This window comes from Python bivittatus, unplaced genomic scaffold, assembly GCF_059951505.1.
Source record: "Python bivittatus isolate LINGU-HERP-01145 unplaced genomic scaffold, Pbiv_v1 ctg000080_np1212, whole genome shotgun sequence".
Taxonomy (NCBI): domain Eukaryota; kingdom Metazoa; phylum Chordata; class Lepidosauria; order Squamata; family Pythonidae; genus Python; species Python bivittatus.
The window spans coordinates 50,926,452-50,946,945 of NW_028277035.1; the positions used below are offsets into that span (position 1 = coordinate 50,926,452).

A 20,494-nucleotide genomic window follows, 5' to 3' on the forward strand; every position below is an offset into this window, starting at 1 on the left:
CAAGAAGTTGGGGGAATCCCAGATTTTTATCTCAAGTATCTGATCAGTATTGTAAAGTTCTTTGGGCAGAGAGGCAGGAAATCCATGCTGGAATGTCCCATAATGCCCCCCCCCCCCCAAATAGTACTAGCAAATACAAAAGGAAGCTTGGGAGATCAGATTGCTGTCTTTGCTCCTGAAGGAAAGGGAAGAAAATGTGTAGAAAAAGCACAATCATTTGGGAGCTTTGTCAACAAGGCAAGGTGGTCAGGAGACTACCAAAGTAGCCCAGAGTTAATCAAAAAGTCAAATTGAGATTCACAGTAATAATTAGGGTGGTCAGAAGCTAATTCAGAGGTTGCTCCAGCATGGGTGGCTGGACACTGTAATTTTTAAGTCAGTTCTTTCAGGATCAAATCCAGGGTGACTTGCAAGTAAATCTGGGTGTTTGGAAAGAATTCAGTCTCATGAATTAGGCCTTATTTCCCAAAAGATCATTATATACAAGGAGGCCTCTTTCTTATTCCTTTTTCTGTTTGGTAATAATTTATTTATAAAAAACATTTATAAAAAAATAGCAAAGAAAACAAAGTTTGAAAGAGACATTGTGGATAAGAATACAATATCGTAATGATAATAAAATTTAAAATTGATGATTTCATTAATTGATTAACTAATCAAATGCACAGAACTAAATTCATTACATCATCTTAAAAATAACTAGAAGTCTTTCTAAAACTATAATTACTTGTTGCTCCAAAGAAAGATGCACATAACCACATAAAGGAGAAAGAAAAAGAAAAAAGGGAAAAGGAAAGAGAAAGAGATTAAAAAAAGAGAAAGATCAATAAAGACAATATTGGGAAACTACATAGTTTCAAACTCCCTCCCATTCTACCCAACTGATGATTATATCAACATATTTATAAACATTAGAACTTACTAATTACTGAATTTTTTTCAAGGAGGCCTTTTTCTCAGTCCAGGGCTTTTCTGTTGTTCAGCTGCCAATCCTCGCAGGACTGGGGGACTCTTCTGGTTCAAATCAGGAGACTTTGGTTGTGTTGAATTCCCAGCTCACTGAAGCCAGCAGCTGTTCTCAGGGATCTAAGTTTGGGAAGGTCTGATTCATCCTTCAGCAGACCCCAGAAATGAATGGGAGTGTGGCTAAAATGCTGACCTTGGTCTTAGACTAAGTCCACCTCCGTCATGGAAACTTATTGGCAAACTTTCTCTCAGCCCAACCTACCTCACAGGATTGTTGTGAGGAAAAAGGAAGTGTTATGCAAACTGTCCAGAATTCCTGGAAGAAACTCAGGATACCAGTTTAACGAAAGAATAAGAGCTTTCCCTAATGAGAACCTGAACTGAATGTGACACCCTCTCAGTCAGGACATGTTTGCCCGGTTTTGCAAAATGCTTCCGCCTTGGAGCTTGTCTCACTATTCCGCCCAGTAGAGGGCAGGGAAGAATATGTGCATGACACACATATCAAACAATTTTAGGAAGGCTTGAGTGAAGAACAAGAGCCTGTGTGTTTGTGTGTGTGTGTCAGGCTATTCCATACAGGGCATTCCCTAGAGCACAGCATTTCAAATGAAGTAATCTTCATGTTCATTTCCTTCAGTTGTTCTAATGTTTCTGCCTCCAAAGGATCTGGAAAGAGAAATGAATGTGCAACAATTGGAAAGGAAAGTGGTTTAAAATGCAACTTAGAAGGGTAATTACATCTTTAGGGGAAAAAACTGGAGGGAAAAAAGTGATTTTAAAAATTACAGCGTAGCCTCCCTTCCCAAGAGGAACGTTCCTGTTCAGAGACCCAGGCCAAGCACCAGGCTGTATCCCCCAGGCCTTCAGCTTTTGGTAGGCACTGAACGTACATATTCGTATGGCTGGATTACCCTTTTTTACCCCCTTAGATTAGAAAATATATCTTTTCAGAAATCTTAAAATATCTTGCCCCCATTATGCTGTTACTTCATTCTTAACCTGTTTTGGGATCTTTTTCACTAATCATCTGAGATCATTCCTAGAGAGAGGGACAATGTTAATGTTACATCATATCATGGTACTCACTCAAAAGCCAAACCACTAGCTATGTTTGGACAACGTGCAGAAAAGTATCCGAGTGTGTGTCAAAAAAGTCAAGATGGTGGCTGTGATTTTTTTTTTTTTACATGCCTTCCCCATTGATGCCTCTGCAAGTGCTACTGGCCACTGTCATTAGCTGCCATCGTTGCCATTCCCTTGCATCACCAGCTGAGGATGGAGCTTGCTTGCTCTCAAACACTCCCTCCTGCTTCACCCCACTGCCTTCCTCTGCACCTGATCTGTGATACATCAGCTATGCTAATCTTGGATGAAGATTTGGGGCTCCTTCAGAAGAGCAGGAGGATCTTCTTCACAATTGCTGCCGGCTTGTAGCATCTTCATGCCTGTGACCTGTAGGTGGGAAAATTGACAAGTAGCTAAACCAGCCCTTCTACGCATCCATCTACACACACAGCAAGGAGAGCGATGGTTGGCTGTTTCTCCTGCTGGCAGGTGATGTTTGATGGGAGGCAAAATGAAGCTAGGGGATCTACCAGTAGGTACCAAGGCAAAGTGAGGACTGGTGACGAAGGCAGCGCAATTTATGCTCACACACTTTTGTGCTAGCTCATGGACTGCAGGAGAGCACTCTGGCATGGCCATCTGTCTGTGCTGCAAGTCATAACGTGGTTGCTTTGGTTTTGGCTTAGCACACAGTACTCTGCAATCCCAGCCGTTGTAATTTGTAAACCATGGGGTACAACTATCAGCCCTTCAGGGTAGACCAGACTAAGAAACCGATGCCATACTTTTATTATAACAGTTAGAGTAACAGCATCTTGCAAGTCTAAATGTGCTTCTCCCTCCTTCCCTTTATCTTCATGTGAACTGGGGAGGGGCTGGTCTGAGATGTTTACTCAAGTTACTTTCTTGCCCTGGGATCAGGCCCCTTCTAATCTAACTGTTGCCTTGGTAGTGCCTCTTCCTTCTGTCCTTCAAGGCCATTCCTTTTTTCCTTTACAATAACTTAGCATGTTGTGCAAATTCAACCAATTTTGAGTAAATAATTGTTAAACAAATCATGGCTTCATGTAATGTTTGAACTCAATCACACACTTTGGTTGTGTGTGTACATACATACACATAGAAAAGTGCCTGTGTGGGTCAAAAGAGTCAATATGGCGGCTATGACGTGATCAAAGCCACCATCTTGAGTCTTTTGCCCTCCCTGAAGATGCCCCTGCTCCCACATATAACTCACTCAAAATAATACAGTGGTACCTCGGGTCACGAATGCTTCTGTTCATGACCAATTCGGGTCACGAACAGCACCGTTCGCAAAATTTTGCTTCCGTTCGTGAACGCCGGATCGGGTGACGAACAGGATCCGCGGCCATTTTCCCTCCCGTGACACGTGGTCGTGGCTTCCTGTAGGGAGGGGGACTCTCCCTCCAAGCAATAACCGCCTCCCCACCCGCCTTCCTGTCCTCCACGCCAGAAGTTGCGTCGAGCAAGGTTAGCGTTCTCTCTCTTCGTACTGTACTGTGTGTCATATTTTTGTGGTTTAAAAAAAACAAACATATGGTTCAGAACGGATTAACCATAATTACATTGAACCTTATGGGAAAATTTGATTCAGGTTGCAACCAATTCGGGTTGCGACCAAAGTCGCGGAACGAATTAAGTTCGTGAACCGAGGTACCACTGTACTTCATGCCTCTGGAGAATTCAACCATAGCCCATAAAAGCTACCCTTCCTAAGTTGTAAGTACTAAATGGGACAGAGCAACCTCTGTGGAAATCTGGGAATGGAAATGTAAGCATAATCATGGGAAAACAAAACCTAGGAATGTTAGGGAAGAAAAAAGTCTGGAAGGAGAGAACATCCATCAAGAGGTCTATGCTGAACATGTGCCAGAAGCATGTAGAATTCAGTAGTAGTAAGTAATATCCTTCTCTGTCTCTATTTAACGCCTGAGCTTCTATGGAAACTAATTCGGTTTTCCACCTAGCTGTGCTAAGATTAACCTTTTAAAATTCAGCAGGGTCAGAAATAGTACCTGGAAGTGATTGATGATGGCTTCTCCTTTAGTTTTTAGCTGGAGGTGCCAGAAAGGCAAGTCTGCCAGCCCCAAATGTAACAAATACCTTTATTTTCACTCACAGCACTAAGTGATAATATAGTCTATCTGGTTTTGGCTTAGTGTGTGAGGTCAATCCAGACACGTTGATTTATAAACCTTAGTTTCTAGATTAGCCCGATCTATGAGCCAGCATTTTTCAAGAAATCATGACCAAGCAAAATTCAGCCTGGCATGATGCATTGAGCTCCATCACTGTCCCGAGACCAGGACTTCCAGATCTTCAGTCCTGGGTCAAGCCCTTCTCTCAATCCTCTCACTCTTCTGGTTGAGATGCCAGACAGTAAATCCAGGTCTTTGGATCTGTACTAAAGCAGAGACATCCCTTCTGTTTTAAAACAAATGTAAATAATGATTTTTATAAGTGGACTTTGTGGACCTGCTTCTAAGGTGAAAATGAAGAACTGAAAACAGAAGGTATTCAAGAAATATTTGACATGGCAAATCAGAATACTTTCTTGTGACTCTCTTTAGACTATATCTTTGCAGACTGGAGTTATTTTTATTTTATGTCCGGTAGATTTAAGGCATGGTATTCTTGGCAAGTTTTTTTCAAAAGTGGTTTGCCCTTGCCTGCTTCCTAGGGCTGAGTGTGTGTGACTGGCCCAAGGCCACCCAGCTGGCTTTGTGCCTAAGGCGGGACTAAAACTCATGGTCTCCTGGTTTTTAGTCTGATGCTTTAACCACTACACCAAGCTGGTTCTCATTGGTAGAAATAGTAATTAATTAATTAGAAGAATCAGCATATTTTATATGGCAGTATACAATGGACATACCATTTTTAATATATCATTTTAAACTGTCTATATAACTTATTAACTGTTTTCTTTTATCTAAAAAGTGACACAAAATGAAGTTCTTGAGACATAGCTCAGTGGGGATTTTCTGCAACGGCAGTATAATTTTAGATGGTACAGATTGATTTGTTTATTTTCAAAGTGAATTAGAAAGCCTTTCCTTACCAGGCATAAAAGGTCAACTAGTTGTAAATTCTAATTCTGTTTGCAGTCCAGGCAGAAACATACCAACATTTATAGCTTCTCAGAGCTACAGTGGTTGAATGATAATGGTGCCACTCAGTCAAGCCATGTGTAGTTTGCTAGGGAAATGATTTATATTTTTGCTTTTCTGCTTGGACTCCTTTTAAAGCACTTTCATAAGGGAAATGTAAAACATTTAAGCTAATTATAGGCATAGATTCCATGCCCGTGTACATTTTGCTAATGAATTTTTTTAAAAAAATTGAGAAGGTAACTTAATATTTACACAAAGAAAAGCCAAATTCCACTATGAGCAGATTTAAACAGATTTGCACTGATTTGATTTTTAAAATAAAATTTGCTTCTGCTAATTACAGCAAGTTAAAAATACTTTTTTTATCTAGGTTTTTAAAAATGTTTTATGCTGCTAACTATAGAATTCTTAATATTTCTGTTTGTGTATAGAGTCCAGCACCATGCTAGAGTGGGTGGCATATACATTTGTAAAATCAGATTAGTAAATAAAGACCTTGAGGGAGACCTGGAGATCTCCTATAAGAACCAAGAATCTCTGTGACTCTGGCCAACTTCATAGACATTTTCCATGTGCTTGTAGGCCTATGTATAAACTAATGGAATGAAATCATGCTTTACAAAAACCATCCACGTTTCTTGGGGTGTCGAATACCCATATGTGCGCGTGTTTGTCTTAGCACTTTAAATATTATCCCCCCTGTACTATTTGCATAAATCACCACTGTAGTTCCTTTAACATTTTGCAATATTTATGTATTTCGAGGAACATGCAAACTTGGAATGTTATCTGAGCAAGACAAAAATAGTTTACATTGTGTGTGTGTTTGTGCTTCAGTTCTCAAATAAATGTTATTTTTAAGTGAATGCCCAGACAGCAACTTCCTAGAGCTGTGTTTACAGAATGCTCTAACTCATGATTAACTGAACCATAATTAATTAGATTAACTGAACTGCCTAGGTTCACACAACACTGAATTATAAACTAACCACAGGGACAGGATTTGCATGAGATCAAGCCACATGCTATCCAGCTGAATTTGCCCAATATAATCAGCCAAAAACCTTTCAGCCTAATGTGTTGTGTGAATCCAGACTAACTTGTGGTGTGGTGTTAAGCTACAAGTCTCAGAAGCCAAGTAGTCTTAAAACATCAGTCTAATTTAGGAACCTTTAGACAGGGTTCACATATCACAGAGCTACTGGCTGTATTTGCACAACATGGTAATCCAGGGTTCCCTCAGTCTTTGAATTCATCTGTAAGAATTCATTTTACAGGGCGGCTCACACAACATAATCCAACTTTGCCAGCTGGATTTTCATGATGCACTAAGCCACAGCCTATCAGAGCACATTTTAGCTTAGTGTGTGGAGGAACTCAGCCAGAATGCAATTTCTTTGGTTTGGGCTTTAATGAACTGCATGTACCTAGACATTGTGGTTTCTACACAATGGAGCATAACAGTTGTGGTTTCTTCAATAAATCATGGTTCAACAAACACGTTCAGTGCAATGTGTGAACCAAGCTGTCTTCTTCATGTGCTGAAGTACCTGCTCAAGGTTAAAAAAACTTTGGTTCTTTCTTGTCCGTTCAAAATAAAACAGAAGGCCTGTGGCATAAACGGGTTCACTGATTATACTAAACCATAATATGGCTTATTTCATAATAATCCACTCAGTCCTAATGTATTCAACAATCATGTTATGGAAATCATAGCTTAATGTATGAACCCAGTTATAATGTTCCCCCTTTGGGAAGCAGACCAAAAAGTGTTGTTGGACAATCCCAGGGATGTCTACTCACAAGTCTGATGAAGCTTATTTCCAGGCAGATGTATATATGATCCAACCTTTTTTGTAAATGAGAAGCTCTACCTCATGTGACACACTTAATGATCTTAATGAATGGGATACAAGCTTTCTAAAACTTTTACATTTTTATAAATTGCAACTCCTGTAGAAAATAAATCAATATCCTTTATTGGATCAATTAGCAATAAAAAATATAGGATAAAACAAAATATACCTATAAAAATATGGGATGACTCTTCCATAGATCACAAAAAAGGAGAAAGACTACACCATTTATCCATTTTCCACACATCGAGAAAAAAATACAAATAATGTAAAACAGTTGAGTTTTGATGTAGTTAACTCTCATTATTTTTGTTGGCCCAAATTAGTACTGAAGCTTACTGTAGTGCCAAATATACAGTAGTTTAAAAAACCATAGATAAGTTTGCTATCGGGAAATATATATAAATTCTAAATTTGAGCAACACTTTTTATTAGGAGTAACCAAGATGTCACAAAATAGTGCATATGCAAGATTTCAAATTTTCCAGTGTTCCTTACAAGCAACGGAAAAGGCAGGAAATAAACCCCTCAAAGTAAGTCTGATTTTCCTGTCTCGAGGCTGGCTTTTCAACCGGTCTAAACTACGGAATGTAAACTGAATCACAAGTTAGATACGGCAGGAATCAGATTACGGGACAAAGAAGCTGCGGCTCCACCCCTCTGTCGAAAACAGGAGAGCTAGCTCAAATCTTTCTACTAAGTTTGCAAATGCCTTTTATACCATATCCAGGTATGCTGGACCTTTGCCCACTTAAACCATGTCGCTCACCTAAGAAGTGTTATGGAGACGTTCGAGAGCATCTCGAGGAGGTAAACGGAACGATTTGCATTTCCACCGCAGTACGTTTAAGAAGAGTACAGAACGCCTGACTTCCGCGCAAGCCAACTGCAGGCATTCAAGTCTCACCCATCCCTGATCCCCATTCATTTCTTTCTATCCTCCCTTCCCGCGCTCGGCGGGTTGATACACAAGATTCTAGAAGCCCCGCCTCCCTCTCCAATAAGCTCGTCGCATTTCAGCCCCGCCTACTAGAGCGGCTTATAAAAGGCCAAACTCCAAGATCGATTTAAAACAAATTTAAAAAGTCATATGCGGTAAGACGCCCCGTCAGTCAAGCATTTAGCGTGTAAATCTTAAATTTTCAGAACCAATCCGCTGCAGATTACGTCTGTTATGGGTCGCACGGCTCTGCTGCCATACACTGCGTGCGTTGCATTTTGTATGTGGCAGTCGTGCAGCTGGATGGTCCGTCTTAAGTTGTTTGTTTTTCCATAGCCATAACATACTGCGGCCGGTCCACGGGATAGTCCTTGAGCTCTATTGGGAAGAGGGCTACCAGTGGCTGCATAACGGTGGCTTACTGTCGTGATCCAGTTTTCTGAGGTCCGCGACACACTAAACCCCAAACTAACCACAGAACTGGGTAACTACGCTATCCAAAATTAAAAGGACAGTAGTTGGTTACTTTGTGGTCTGTGTCGGGAAAACACAACTCGTTGTGGATTAGAATTAGCAGATCTGCTCTGCCAAACTCCGGGGGACCGCTAGATGGTGCTATGTAGCGCCCGTGCGGATTTTTGTAGTACCGTTGAGGGGAAAGAAACCGAGGCTGAATTAGTGGGTTGAAAGCAATGGAGAAGTGTTCGTTTTGCGGCCTAGATATTTTGAATCTTACAATAACTCCTCCCCCGGCAATAAAAATGTCAGTAACGTCTCCATTTTGGGGGAGATGAGCAATTGGGGGGGGGGCGTAGCTTCATAGGCCACCTTTCTTCTTTGGGGCCTAGAAGGGCTTTTTGAACAGTGTAAGAGTAAAGCGTGAGGACCCCAAGTTGTTTATTCACTTTCCTACTGTTCTCTCTCCTTTTCCACCGAAGCAACTGGAGGACTTTTCAAAGGCGATGAATTAAAAACAAAACAAAAAAAGTTGGCACCGACAATTAAACTATGAATCCTAGTCGGTAGTTGTGCCTCTCCCGAAAGCTGCCCTGCGTGAACTCCAGCACAATCACTGAAAAGCTTGTCGGCGGCTGGGCACGTTTATTCAGCGATAAATTTCACTCGGGCAGCGCCCCCCCCTCCAGAAAAAGAAGCCAGGAAAGCGTTATTTAAATCCACCCACTGAAACCAACAGGCTCGGGAAAGGGAAAGGCTGCTTCCAAGAGCGCCAACTCGTACGCCTGACGCGAAGGAGGGAAACCTCTCCTCGGAGGTTGACAAACTCGGTTGCAACGCTCCGGAGGCCGCTTCTCCTTTAAGCGGGGCCGGCCTGGCTCGCTCGCGCTTTCCCTCCCTCTCAGGGCCCGCCTCCTCGAGCACGACACGCCGCTCTGATGGCGAAGCCTCTTTTTAATTGAGACTGTCAGGCTGGATTCACGATGGAGCGCGAGGGGGGACGTGGTGGATATCGGAGCAGCAGCCCAGCCGCCTGAGCCCGACCGAGGGACCGCAGCTTCTCCGGGGGAGGGCCGGCTGCCAGCGGCGCTTGGCAATCCGTAGCTCCGCCGAGGACCTTCCTCCCCAGAGGTGGGAAGGGGAGCCGGAGGACTCGCTCCCCCGCGCCTCCCGCTTTCTCCGCTGGCAAGCGGAGGGGAAGCCAACTGGCGGCGGCGGCGGCGGGCGGGAGAGCGGGCGAGCCGGCCGAACGCCGACCCCTTCGAAGCGGCCGGAGCGCGACCCCCGCGACCCCGCTTGGGGCCGCCTTTTCTCCTTTTCGTTCACTTTCCTCCGACGCTTCGCTCCCGGGAGGGTTCGGAAACGGCGGCGGAACGCCTCTCCCCCCCGAGAGTAGCGACTGGTTTTCGGCGCGCGCGTCCCTGCTGCCCCGCTCCTTCGGTCCTCGTCCCCTTGTCGTGCGATCCTCATGAAAAATCACATCTGGGGCAGCACCCCCCGGGCGCCCATGGCTGCAGCGATGCCGTGGAAGAGCGTGGAGTGGCTGCAGGAGGAGCTCGAGTCCAGCGGGGGCAGCTCGCTGCTGCTGCTCGACTGTCGGCCCCACGAGCTCTTCGAGTCCTCGCACATCGAGACCGCCATCAACTTGGCTATCCCGGGCCTGATGCTCCGGCGCCTCAAGAAGGGCAATCTGCCCATCCGCTCCATCATCCCCAACAACGAGGACAAGGAACGCTTCGTCAAGCGCTGCAAGGCAGACACCGTCCTGCTGTACGACGAGTCCACGGCTGAGTGGCAGCAGGACGGCGGGGCCCCCACCTCCGTCCTCGGCCTTTTGCTACAAAAACTCCGCGACGACGGCTGCAAGGCGTATTATCTGAAAGGTAAATGAGGAGGGGTCTTACTTGGAGCCCTCAGACCTCCTGCCGCAGGATTGGCGAGCTTTTCTCCCTTCGTCCTCCCTTTCTTCTACCAGCCGGGCTCGAGGCTATGGGTCCCCAGCCGGAGCAGCTGGCGTGATTCCCGCCTAATCGCAGCCCCCTCCTTATTCGTTCTTATCTCTCCATTTCCCTCTGTCCTCCCACCCTGCACTGCCTCTTTCCCAATCTTAGTTGTTTTCTGCCCTTCCCGGAGGTTTTCCTCCCGCAGAAAAGGTAGAAAGGGAATGTCGGCGTTTAAAACAAAAAACACGCGAAGGACAATTTGTTCGTTTGGATTCGGCCAAGCAGGATCTTGCTCTTGCTTTCATCTCCCGTTTGATTAATTGTTGTTTTGCAAAATGGTTGCATGTGCTGAGTATTGTACACGCAGGTACTGGCCTTCGGCCCCCTCTTCTTGGTTCGCTTCTCTCCTCCCCCTTCGGTAGGAACTGGAAAATGTTCTCCCTTGCTAAACTCTCCTGGGAGACATCATTCTCTCCCTCCAGAAAGAGAAACACCGTTCTGGTGAGATTCTTCCATAACTATGAATGGGGAAGGTCCAGTAAAGCCTGCTTCATTCTGACATTCGGTGGTGGTTTTTTACACCAGGCTTTAAATTGCTCCTTCCCTCTATCAACCAGCAACCTTGGTTTTTAAAGAGAGAGGGAGAGTATGTGGTCCCGCTTTGGGTGTATTATTAAAAGGGACTCTCTGTGGATGTTGGACTACGGTTCTGGTAAGTCACAATGGTCACTGGTCAAGGATTTTCAGAGTGATCATCCAGCAGATCTGGAGGGCCCTGCCATGCCTTTCCAGCCAGCTACATTTTCTCCTCTTCCCTCCTGTCTTGGTGGCCTTTAGCAGCTCTTCCCTCTACAGATGGAGAGGGAGGAGCTGACAGCAAGGAATAGCGGCTCTACCCCTTGTATCACTGCCAGGCTAACTTTGTGCAATGGTCCCATTTGCTCTAAAATACGGCTTTTGCGATACGCAGTTGATCAAGAGGAGTGGCTACTAACAATCTGGAGAGGAAGCATTATTCACCGTAGGCAGTTTGTCATTCTGTTTTTTAATTCAAATTTGTTCAACAGATTAATCTCTTGTGTCTGGAAACTATGTTCAGGAGCTTTTGCCCTGCTTCCTCTTCTGTGTCTTTGAAGGCCTGACTGGTAGGTCAGCCTTTGCCTTTGAGCAGTGGCTTGAGCTAGATGACGTTTCTGGCCCTGCCGCATTGCATTGGGCTCTGCCTCTCATTCCCTGAAGTTCATTTTGAATGAAGACCTTAATTCATTAAACTCTCCATTCAGCTTTCCTAAAACACTCTCCTCCCCTGGAAGCATTGTGATACAGTTACTCTGAGTGAGTGCCAAGGTAAGGATAATTGCCTTTTCCCAGGGCGCATACCAGCCTGATCACTTGGTGGCAGGATTGAGGCAGAAATAGAAAGTGATGCCAAGCCAAAATTGTCACTCTCTCTGTGTAAGTAAAATAAAAATTACAGATTTCCAAAGGGCAAGAGGAAAGGGAAGTAGTAAATAGTGTAGGAGAAGGAAGAAATTCTTCTTAGGACCTGAGATCCCTTTTTGTATGTATGTATGTATGTATCTACTTGTCAATAGTTGAATGAATGCTTCCCTGCGCATTGCCCCAATTTTCCTCTTTCAGTATCTATCTTAGTACATGTAATGTATGTTTTTAAAATTATTTAGCCCAAGTGCTGTATTAATACCCTCATCTTCTTTCCCCTTGACAGTTCCAGTTCCTTTAAACTAGCCTATTCATAGGAAAAAAATGAGGAGTTAAACTGATAATTTTCTCTATCTTTCTCCCCCCTCTTCTGTTTAGGAAGGGGCCTGAATGGGAAATGTTTCCAATTAAAATTCCAAAATGGCTGTTTCATATTGTCTTTCTTTTTCAGGAGGGGGAAAAAGAAACCCGATTCTCCCCTTCCTGTTTATGAATGAATACGGCTGAACTTTGTTTGGTGACTTTATCACAACTGTGCCAGGCCATTTAAATATCCATGAGTCTTTTATAATGTTACTGATTTATAAAACGTTGCTTGGATGCCTATTAATGATCCAGAAGAGGATTTCGGGTTCTCTTATGTACATAAAAAGAACATTGAACGTAGTTAAACATTCTTTGTGCACATTTCTATGCACGTAGCTCTTTAACTATATCATAGGTAAATGTATGGTTAGCTATTTAGCTGATGGCAAGCAATATTCACATATTTCAGTTTTGTTAACAAATGAAGTTTCCATTCTTGTCTCAAATTCTCCTTCAGATACAGATTGGCTTCTGTATACCTGCTATTATTTTCCATTTATTGCTTGTCCATTTAAAGCTAAACCAATTCCCTCTAATTCATGTCTTTAAACATTCTTTGATAGGTAAACTGGAAACCTCTTATTCTCAGGATTGTCACCTTTTTCAACAGGACCTCTGTAAATGTGTGCTGGTAATCATTCAGCAGGTGAAGCATCTTATAACTGAATAGTCTTGAAAAAGCTACAGCTGCTGAATTTCTGCCTCTTACAGAGTTACTAAGAACACAGGAGCCCCTCAAGAAAAAATGGGTAACCTTTGTTTCTATACTTATGTGAAATCTTAATTTTGTTACTTTTTCTTTTAAATCAAGAAGGAATGGCATCTCTGTGTAAGTGCTTCCTTAAATTGGTTATCCACATTTTCTTAAATAATGCCTGATGAATGACTCAATACTTCTTTAGTTGCTTTCCCCTTCCCTCTCCTGTGAGAAAACTGTTGAGGAAAAGGTCCTGACCTAGTCTTCTCATTTATATACTACTTATCAGTATTTAGGAATTAAACATATATCCACAAATTAAAAAAAGAAAAGGATTATGGAAGACTTCATTTGCTACAGTCCAAACTAGAGTTCCAGAAGTGATATTAAGGCAATATCTTTCTAAGGCCAAACAAGTTTTACAAAATAACATTCAGATTTCTGAGTTCTCCAAACTCTTCCTTAGGCAAAATCTAAACACAGGGGTAGTGGGTGTAAGAAGACAGCTTGCTGAAGTTGAAAGTGTGGACTCTGCACTTTGTCATTCTTTTAAGATGGGATGGGAGAAGAGGTTGCAGTCATTCAAACTGGGCTTTGGCTGATGTGATGCAGGCTGCATCTAGGACTGTACTTAGTATTGTTGGGGTGAAGAAGCAACATGTGTGGTGCACCAACTTTTAAAATATAAAATCTATTAGCTTGATTTCTCTCTATCTTTAGTTAAAATGCTCAGGCACAGTTTCAGGAAGAGCTAGGCTCAAGAGACAAAGCAAAATGGGAGACTCCAGCAACACAATTCAGTTAAATCAGTGCCACTTAAAATGCAATTCTAGGCACTTTTACTTGGCAACAGCAGTAAACATAATAGGGCTTTAAGGAAATGTATGTAAAATTGCACTGTGCTGTTAAAGTTCTTGCTGTATTGGCACCACCTTTAGGATTCTTAACATTTGACTGATTTCTGCTCAGTGCGATCTGTAGACAGTAACAGTGATAAGGCTTGTCTCCATGGTATGAAAACTTTCTGATTACTGCATGTTAGGCTGCTGTTTAAAATTGAGGAACAGGCCAGGCCTGTGCTGATGAGTTGGCAGCTGAGATTACTCTGGTAGAGGTTGAGAAAATCAGGTAGCAGCCTTATACATACTTAACTGAAATAAGTCCAGCTGAATTTAAACTTAAAATTGTCTTAAGCTTCTGAGTGTGCAAATCTTATTTCTGCAAGTAGGGTTTCTTTTTGTGGAACCCAGTGTGACTCAAGCTCTGTTGCTGTTAAATGTATATATTCATGCATTGTTAATCCTGTTTTAGTTTTAAAATTGATTTTATACTCATGGAATCTTCTAGCACCCCCTCTGGGAAAATGGTATTTTACAGCATGGAATTCATTTCTTTAAATCCACAATCATAGTTTGGGAAGGTTGTATATAAAGAGCAACTTCTAAAACCTCACAACTTTTAGTTTTAAGAAACATGGCATTAAAACGTATCTTCTCTTCACCTCCCACAGGTGGATTCAATAAATTTCAGACTGAATACTCAGAGCATTGTGAAACCAATCTCGATAGTTCTTCTCCTGCCAACTCTCCTCCTGCCTCTGTCCTTGGTCTGGGAGGGCTGAGGATAAGCTCTGATTGCTCAGATGGAGAATCTGACCGGGAACCCAGCAGTGCCACAGAGTCTGATGGGAGCCCAATCCCAAACAACCAGCCGGCTTTTCCTGTCCAGATTCTTCCCTATTTGTATCTGGGTTGTGCCAAAGATTCCAGCAACTTGGATGTCTTGGGCAAATATGGCATCAAGTACATTTTGAACGTCACTCCCAATCTTCCCAACATGTTTGAGCATGACGGAGAGTTCAAGTACAAACAGATTCCCATCTCGGATCACTGGAGTCAGAATCTCTCCCAGTTCTTTCCTGAGGCCATCGCTTTCATTGGTAGGTGCTGGGCATCCTATTCTTGACTGAACAGCCCCTTTAAGAGTAGTGTTCTATTATAGTCCAGCTGTTTTCTGCTGTTGCTACTGTCTGCCTGCCATAAATTCATCTATCTAAGTTTACACTTGGTAAGTGTAAGTTAGTAGGTACTGGTAAGTGTGCCAGTGTTTACACGCTTTGAATATAACTGAGTGTGGCTGCACACTTTATTCCAGTTAAAGCCAAAAGGTTATTCTCCATCTGACTTCAGTGAATTAGAAATCATAACCTTTGGAATAGATTTACAGGGAAAGAATTGGGTAAAGCTTTTGATTTCTGGTTCAGAGGCTCAGCTCTGCCCAGTGAATTATATATTCCTTTTTCTGAGTATTATATGTTAGGCAAAAATCAATTCCAACCAAATTCTTACTCATAAGTTAATTGTTGGAACTTACATGATCAGTGTGGTTCCATGGTATGCTGATTAGACTTTGTGGCAGAGTTCCTTAGGAGAAGAGAGTAACTTCCTTTGCCTTTCTGTCTCCTGGAATTCCTCCACACTGCTAAGTATCTACCATGGGACCCTTGTGTCCTATCAAAGTTGCCAGCCATTTCTGGTGTTCACATTAAGTAACCTCAGAAATTCTCAGGGCAGTTTTAAAATCACAGAAGAGAACTTGGCTCTGGCTTACACAAGCAACACACATCCCTGCCCTCCACCATTTGATTATTAAAGTTGGAATTGATACATATTGGTTCATTAACATGTTAGAGTCATCTAAGGACATTCATGTGTGAACCAGCTAGTATTGCTGTAGGTGTTATTGGGCCCTCATAACTGTTTGAAGCAGAGAGCTAAAATCTCAGATTCTTATTTAAAAATTAAATTTTCTCCTTCAGTATTTCTAGTCCATTTCGTTTTCAAAATTGCATTTGTACTGTAGTTTATTTGCCAAATTACAAATGCTACAAATGATGCAGCCCCAGGGCTCTTTTATTATAGCAGCAACATATGCTTGAGTAAATTGTTAAATGTAAATAAGTCAAAGCTTGTGTTCTTCCTGATATTCCATGTATTCTATGTTAATATTTTTATGAAAAATGTAGGCATAGATATTGATTTCCAGAGAGATACAGGCTGGTCTTTTTTGTATTGCTTATGTCAGTTGATCAAGAGTGTCGTATTTGCTTAAAGGCGTGTTTGTGGAATGTGGTATTTAGATACTAGCTTAGTCAAAAACATCCTTTCCTATACAAACCACAATTTGGTTTTTAGGACAGGAAATGATTACCTTACTATTCGCTACAGATTAAAATAGAAAAAAAGACTTGTGTTCAAATAGAACACTAGCACACATTTGGGGAAACCTTTTCATTTAGGAGACAGTAGTGGTGAGTGGTCTGGCATTGATTAATGTCTTGGACAATGATATGAGATGAAAAGCCAGCAAGTTCATTCCTTGAACTTTCTTTGATGTCATAGAATTTATGAGCTTTCACTTTCTATTCTTTAGCTAAATTAGGTATTTTCCAGGCATAAAATCCATCCCTGAACAGGTGTCCTCTAAAGTCAGTCACACTGATATAAATGGAATGGGTTACTGTACTTGTATAAGTAGAATATGTTGGATCCAATGATAATATTGAATGCTGTTCCACATTCATATATATATATATGAATATATATATATATATATATATATATATATATATATATATATATAGCAAATATATATTGTTAATTACCCTCCATCTGTTCTGGGGTCCTTCAGAGCAGATCTGAGATATGCAAAGGGGAACAACAGGAAGACCTGTTGCATGAGTGGAAGTAAATGTTAGGTACTGAAGCTTAATGTAGAGAAACGTGTATAGAGTTGCAGCCTTGCGCTTGCTTTATTACTGAGGCATCAAATAACTGTTTAGAATTGGGATGTTATTCTCTAATATTTGTTATGTGTAGACACTATAATTAACATTCTTCAGTCACTGCTAATGCTTTTAGCCTGTGAAAACTGTTCACCATTAAGAGTCTAGTTTCCTTAAGTGCTATTATCTATTTGAATACTGTATAATGCAACGTGATGTTTGTATTTCTTTTAAAATGACTTTGAACAAATTTCAGTTAACATCCATCTGAACCTGGTTTGGGTATAATTGGAAAACACAAGTGATTCACTCAAATACTTCCCTCTGCAGTAGTATTTTTTTCCATGTGGCAACATTGTCAAGTTAACTAGTTGTAAGCCAGCTATCCAAGTGCTGATTAATATTAGAGGCAAGGATTAAATAAGCTGTGTCTTTAAAAGATTCCAGGAACTTTGAATGCAGAACTACTATTGTAGCTTCTGTCATTCTTCCCAAGACATGTCTAGCTTGTTTCTTTATCATCTTCAGTTATATCAATTGCTTATCTCTTTAATTGGCAAGACAGCATGAACCAATATTTAACTGCCCTTCACTACACCAATCTGATTGCCTCTGCATCTAGGCAGCATATGAGACTTGAGGGAACATTGAGTTGTGAAGAAAAACTGCTTAATAAAAATGCATTTATTGCAGTATTTGATCTAAGCTAAGCTTCCCGATTCTACCCTTGCTTTAAAGAGAACCCTTTTTTCCCCTTTGGTCCAGAAATCTCACATATTTCTTCCTGTTACAGATGAGGCCCGTTCCAAGAAGTGTGGCATTCTAGTCCACTGCCTGGCTGGCATTAGCAGGTCTGTAACAGTAACTGTGGCCTATTTAATGCAGAAGCTCAATTTGTCTCTGAATGATGCCTACGACTTTGTGAAAAGGAAAAAGTCCAACATTTCCCCCAATTTTAACTTTATGGGACAGCTTCTGGACTTTGAAAGAACTTTGGGATTGAACAGCCCATGTGATAATCGCTCGCCTGGGGACCAGCTTTATTTTACCACCCCCACCAATCACAACTTGTTTCAGCTGAACACGTTGGAGTCCACATGAAGGAGATTTTGATTGGGGAACCTCAAACCTTGAATAGCTTCTGTTGAGCATTTCAAATTCATTGATGGAAAAAGTTTTTCAAGTCAGCTTTGAAAGAACTGGTCTCTCCAAGCAGAGCTGTCTGGTTGCTGCTTAATTGGAAAAGTGTGCACCATTTATTAGTATTCGGATGCGAATCCAAGTGGTTCAGAAGAGTTACTTTATTCACCAGAATTATTTGATATCGGGAATGCCCTGACATTCTGAATGCAGCTGTTACTGGCAATAACTGTTTTCTGATGTGTGTAGAGACTGAAATGATACATACCACACATGCACACGTATCACACACAAGTGTATTACTGGATCAGTGTGGGTTGGCTTGGTGTGGAAAGTAAAGAAGACTTGTGCACTTAGCAAACTTGACCAATAAGTGTTGGCCTGAGACTGTTCTTTTACATCCCAGTTTACTTTTTTTAAAAAGAGGTAATCTTTACTCTTTCTTGGGTTCAAGCTCTTTTTCAATATGTAAGTTCCTGACTGTTTGTACAGACCAGGTTGAAAAACCAGTATTTTATTCTGTTGTTGTTCAATTTCATGTTTTTTAGATATGAGAGAGAGAGATGAAAATAATTCAAATGTTTCTATTGACCAAATGCATTTTGCACACTCTGTAAAGCCTTGATATGTTCTCTAGCATGTTACTGGTAACTGGGGGTGGGATGGGGAAAAGAGAAAGACTTGTTGCTATACCTAGGTAGCATCTCGCTGGAGTTTTCATGATTTATGAGAGCCAGTTGGTATACAATACCCCTCTGCACCATGTCCACCTTCACAATCTTTTCTGCACTGACTCAGCCAAGGTGACTAAGCGCCAATGTGCTTTCTGATTTAAAAAAAAAAAAAAATCTTTGCCAAAACACCCCCCACCCCCAGACCCCACCATCGCATCCTATTCTGTACCAATCACCACTCTGTTCAATATTACCTGAGATAACATCTCGTATGACCTCCACCCAGAGCTGGTAGAAGCATGCTTGGGGGCTCTTGGTTGCTATGTGCAGCCTTTTTGACTGTTAACATCACCCAGCTGGCCTGAAATCACTCCAGCTTCCAAAGCAATGAAAATGCTGTTCGTGTTGTTGGCGTTTATCTGGCACACTTGATTCTTATATATATATATGGGCGCGTATATATGTACAGGTGCATATATATGTACATATATAAATATATTGCATGGGAGGAGCAGCCTGGAGGTGAACAAAGAAACAATATTGCTGTTGTAGAAGGCTTAAGCACAGACTTCCTAATGTAGCCTTCCCTCATCTGGTACTTTCCAGATGGATTGAGATGGCAGTGCCCAGAATTTCCATTCAGGCAAGTTTAGTCAAAGTTTGCCTGGTGATTTTGGGAATTGTGGTCCCAGCATGTGGATGAAGCCAGTATGGGAAAGTAACTTGAAGGTACAACCAGAAGGTACTTTGAATAGGAACCATGGGGCACCATGGGATTACACTACTTAGGAAAAAAAGGTGTGTATGTGTGGGGGGAAGGCTAGTTAATTATGGAGGCGATTGGAGGTTTTTGGGGAGAACTTTTTTGGGATAACTTCTTTGCTGTGCCTTCTATAACAAGAAGACTTGTCTATATTCCTCATTAATGTGTTATACTAGATGAGAGAAAAGTGGTGCTTAACTTTTTCTTGGGAGGAGGGCAGAATGGACATGGAAAAATATTGGCTGCAGTGTAGTCCCTCCTTTTTCCCACCTCCCTTTCCACTTTCACTCTCAAAGTAAACTTAAAAAGCCACGGAGTCTTTTTTTTCCCCCCCCCTTAAATATTCATTTTTTAAATATCTTTTTTCAAAAGTAAATAAATCTCCACATGGAAGAATGTTTAATGCTGTCACATCATGGAACTGTGATGTGTGTGTGCGCGCTTTTAAGAAAATATTGGAATGATTTTTTTTAATGTAACAACGTTAGGGTTATTGGGTCATTGAGACAGGAAAAGTGGAGCACTACGCATGGATGAGCAAGCAGATGAGGAATCTCCTAACTGCATTTTACCTCAAGGAGAGAAATTTAGTTTATCAGGGATTTAGTGCATCTGTATCTTAAGCTGGTTTGTATAAAGGCTTCCTGTGCCACTGGTGGTCTACTTAAAAATGCATCCTCTTCGTATACGCAAGAATTTGTTAGTGAGGGACAGCATTTGCTTTGTGTTTATGAAGGAAAAAATGAGTGACCCTATATATCCTGAACCCAATATTGGGACTTTGTTTATATTGCAAATAAATACTATTTTTTCTTTAAAAACACTGTTTCTGTGTCTAAAGTGTTTCCGAAGTCAGTTTGGCTTCCTGTTTCTTTAAAGAAACCTTATTTGATTTGCCTTTAACACACAACTCCAGCCCAATTCCTATTTGCTTGTCAGTGTTTATACAGTATTTGGTTACACACACAGTTTAATTTTGAAGGTCTGTGGTAAAATCTGGGGAGAGAGGCTCTGATGTAAATCAAAGCTTAAAGAACACCCTGAACATCCTTACTGGCCGAACCCTCTTCATAGGTAAGACCAGCGTGCTGCTGGGTTCTCTTGATTGTGATCTCACCAAATACTCTCATGATGGATATTGAAGTTGAAATTGAGTCTGAACCATTCAGTGCCGAAGTCAGTTGGGTCTTCAGAAAGCTGCTATCTTGGCTAATCAAGGTTTGATCCTTGTAGAGTGATAGTCCTGAACATGGCAGGAGCGCGAGTC

At 41.7% G+C, this 20,494-nt stretch overlaps 1 protein-coding gene and 1 long non-coding RNA gene across 3 annotated transcripts; one reads left to right on the top strand and one right to left on the bottom strand.

Annotated features, from left to right (window-relative positions):
* Positions 1-566: 566 nt before the first annotated feature.
* On the bottom strand, positions 567-9,184 carry LOC112540354 (uncharacterized). The gene is made up of 3 exons (XR_003084437.2): positions 7,791-9,184; positions 2,056-2,421; positions 567-1,635 (listed from the first exon to the last, which is right to left on the bottom strand). It is a non-coding gene; the product is annotated as an uncharacterized LOC112540354 (long non-coding RNA).
* Positions 9,185-9,366: 182 nt separating this feature from the next.
* On the top strand, positions 9,367-20,044 carry DUSP7 (dual specificity phosphatase 7). Of its 2 annotated transcripts, XM_007425666.4 has the most exons (3): positions 9,375-10,300; positions 14,377-14,805; positions 17,444-20,043. In XM_007425666.4, exons 1-3 carry the CDS (start codon positions 9,886-9,888, stop codon positions 17,749-17,751), a joined length of 1,152 nt encoding a protein of 383 aa, XP_007425728.1. In that variant the 5' UTR covers positions 9,375-9,885; the 3' UTR covers positions 17,752-20,043. The 2 variants fall into 2 exon arrangements, with proteins under 2 accessions (XP_025020829.1, XP_007425728.1); XM_025165061.2 differs by lacking the exon at positions 14,377-14,805 and having other exon boundaries at positions 9,367-10,300; positions 17,444-20,044.
* The last annotated feature ends 450 nt before the right edge of the window (positions 20,045-20,494 follow it).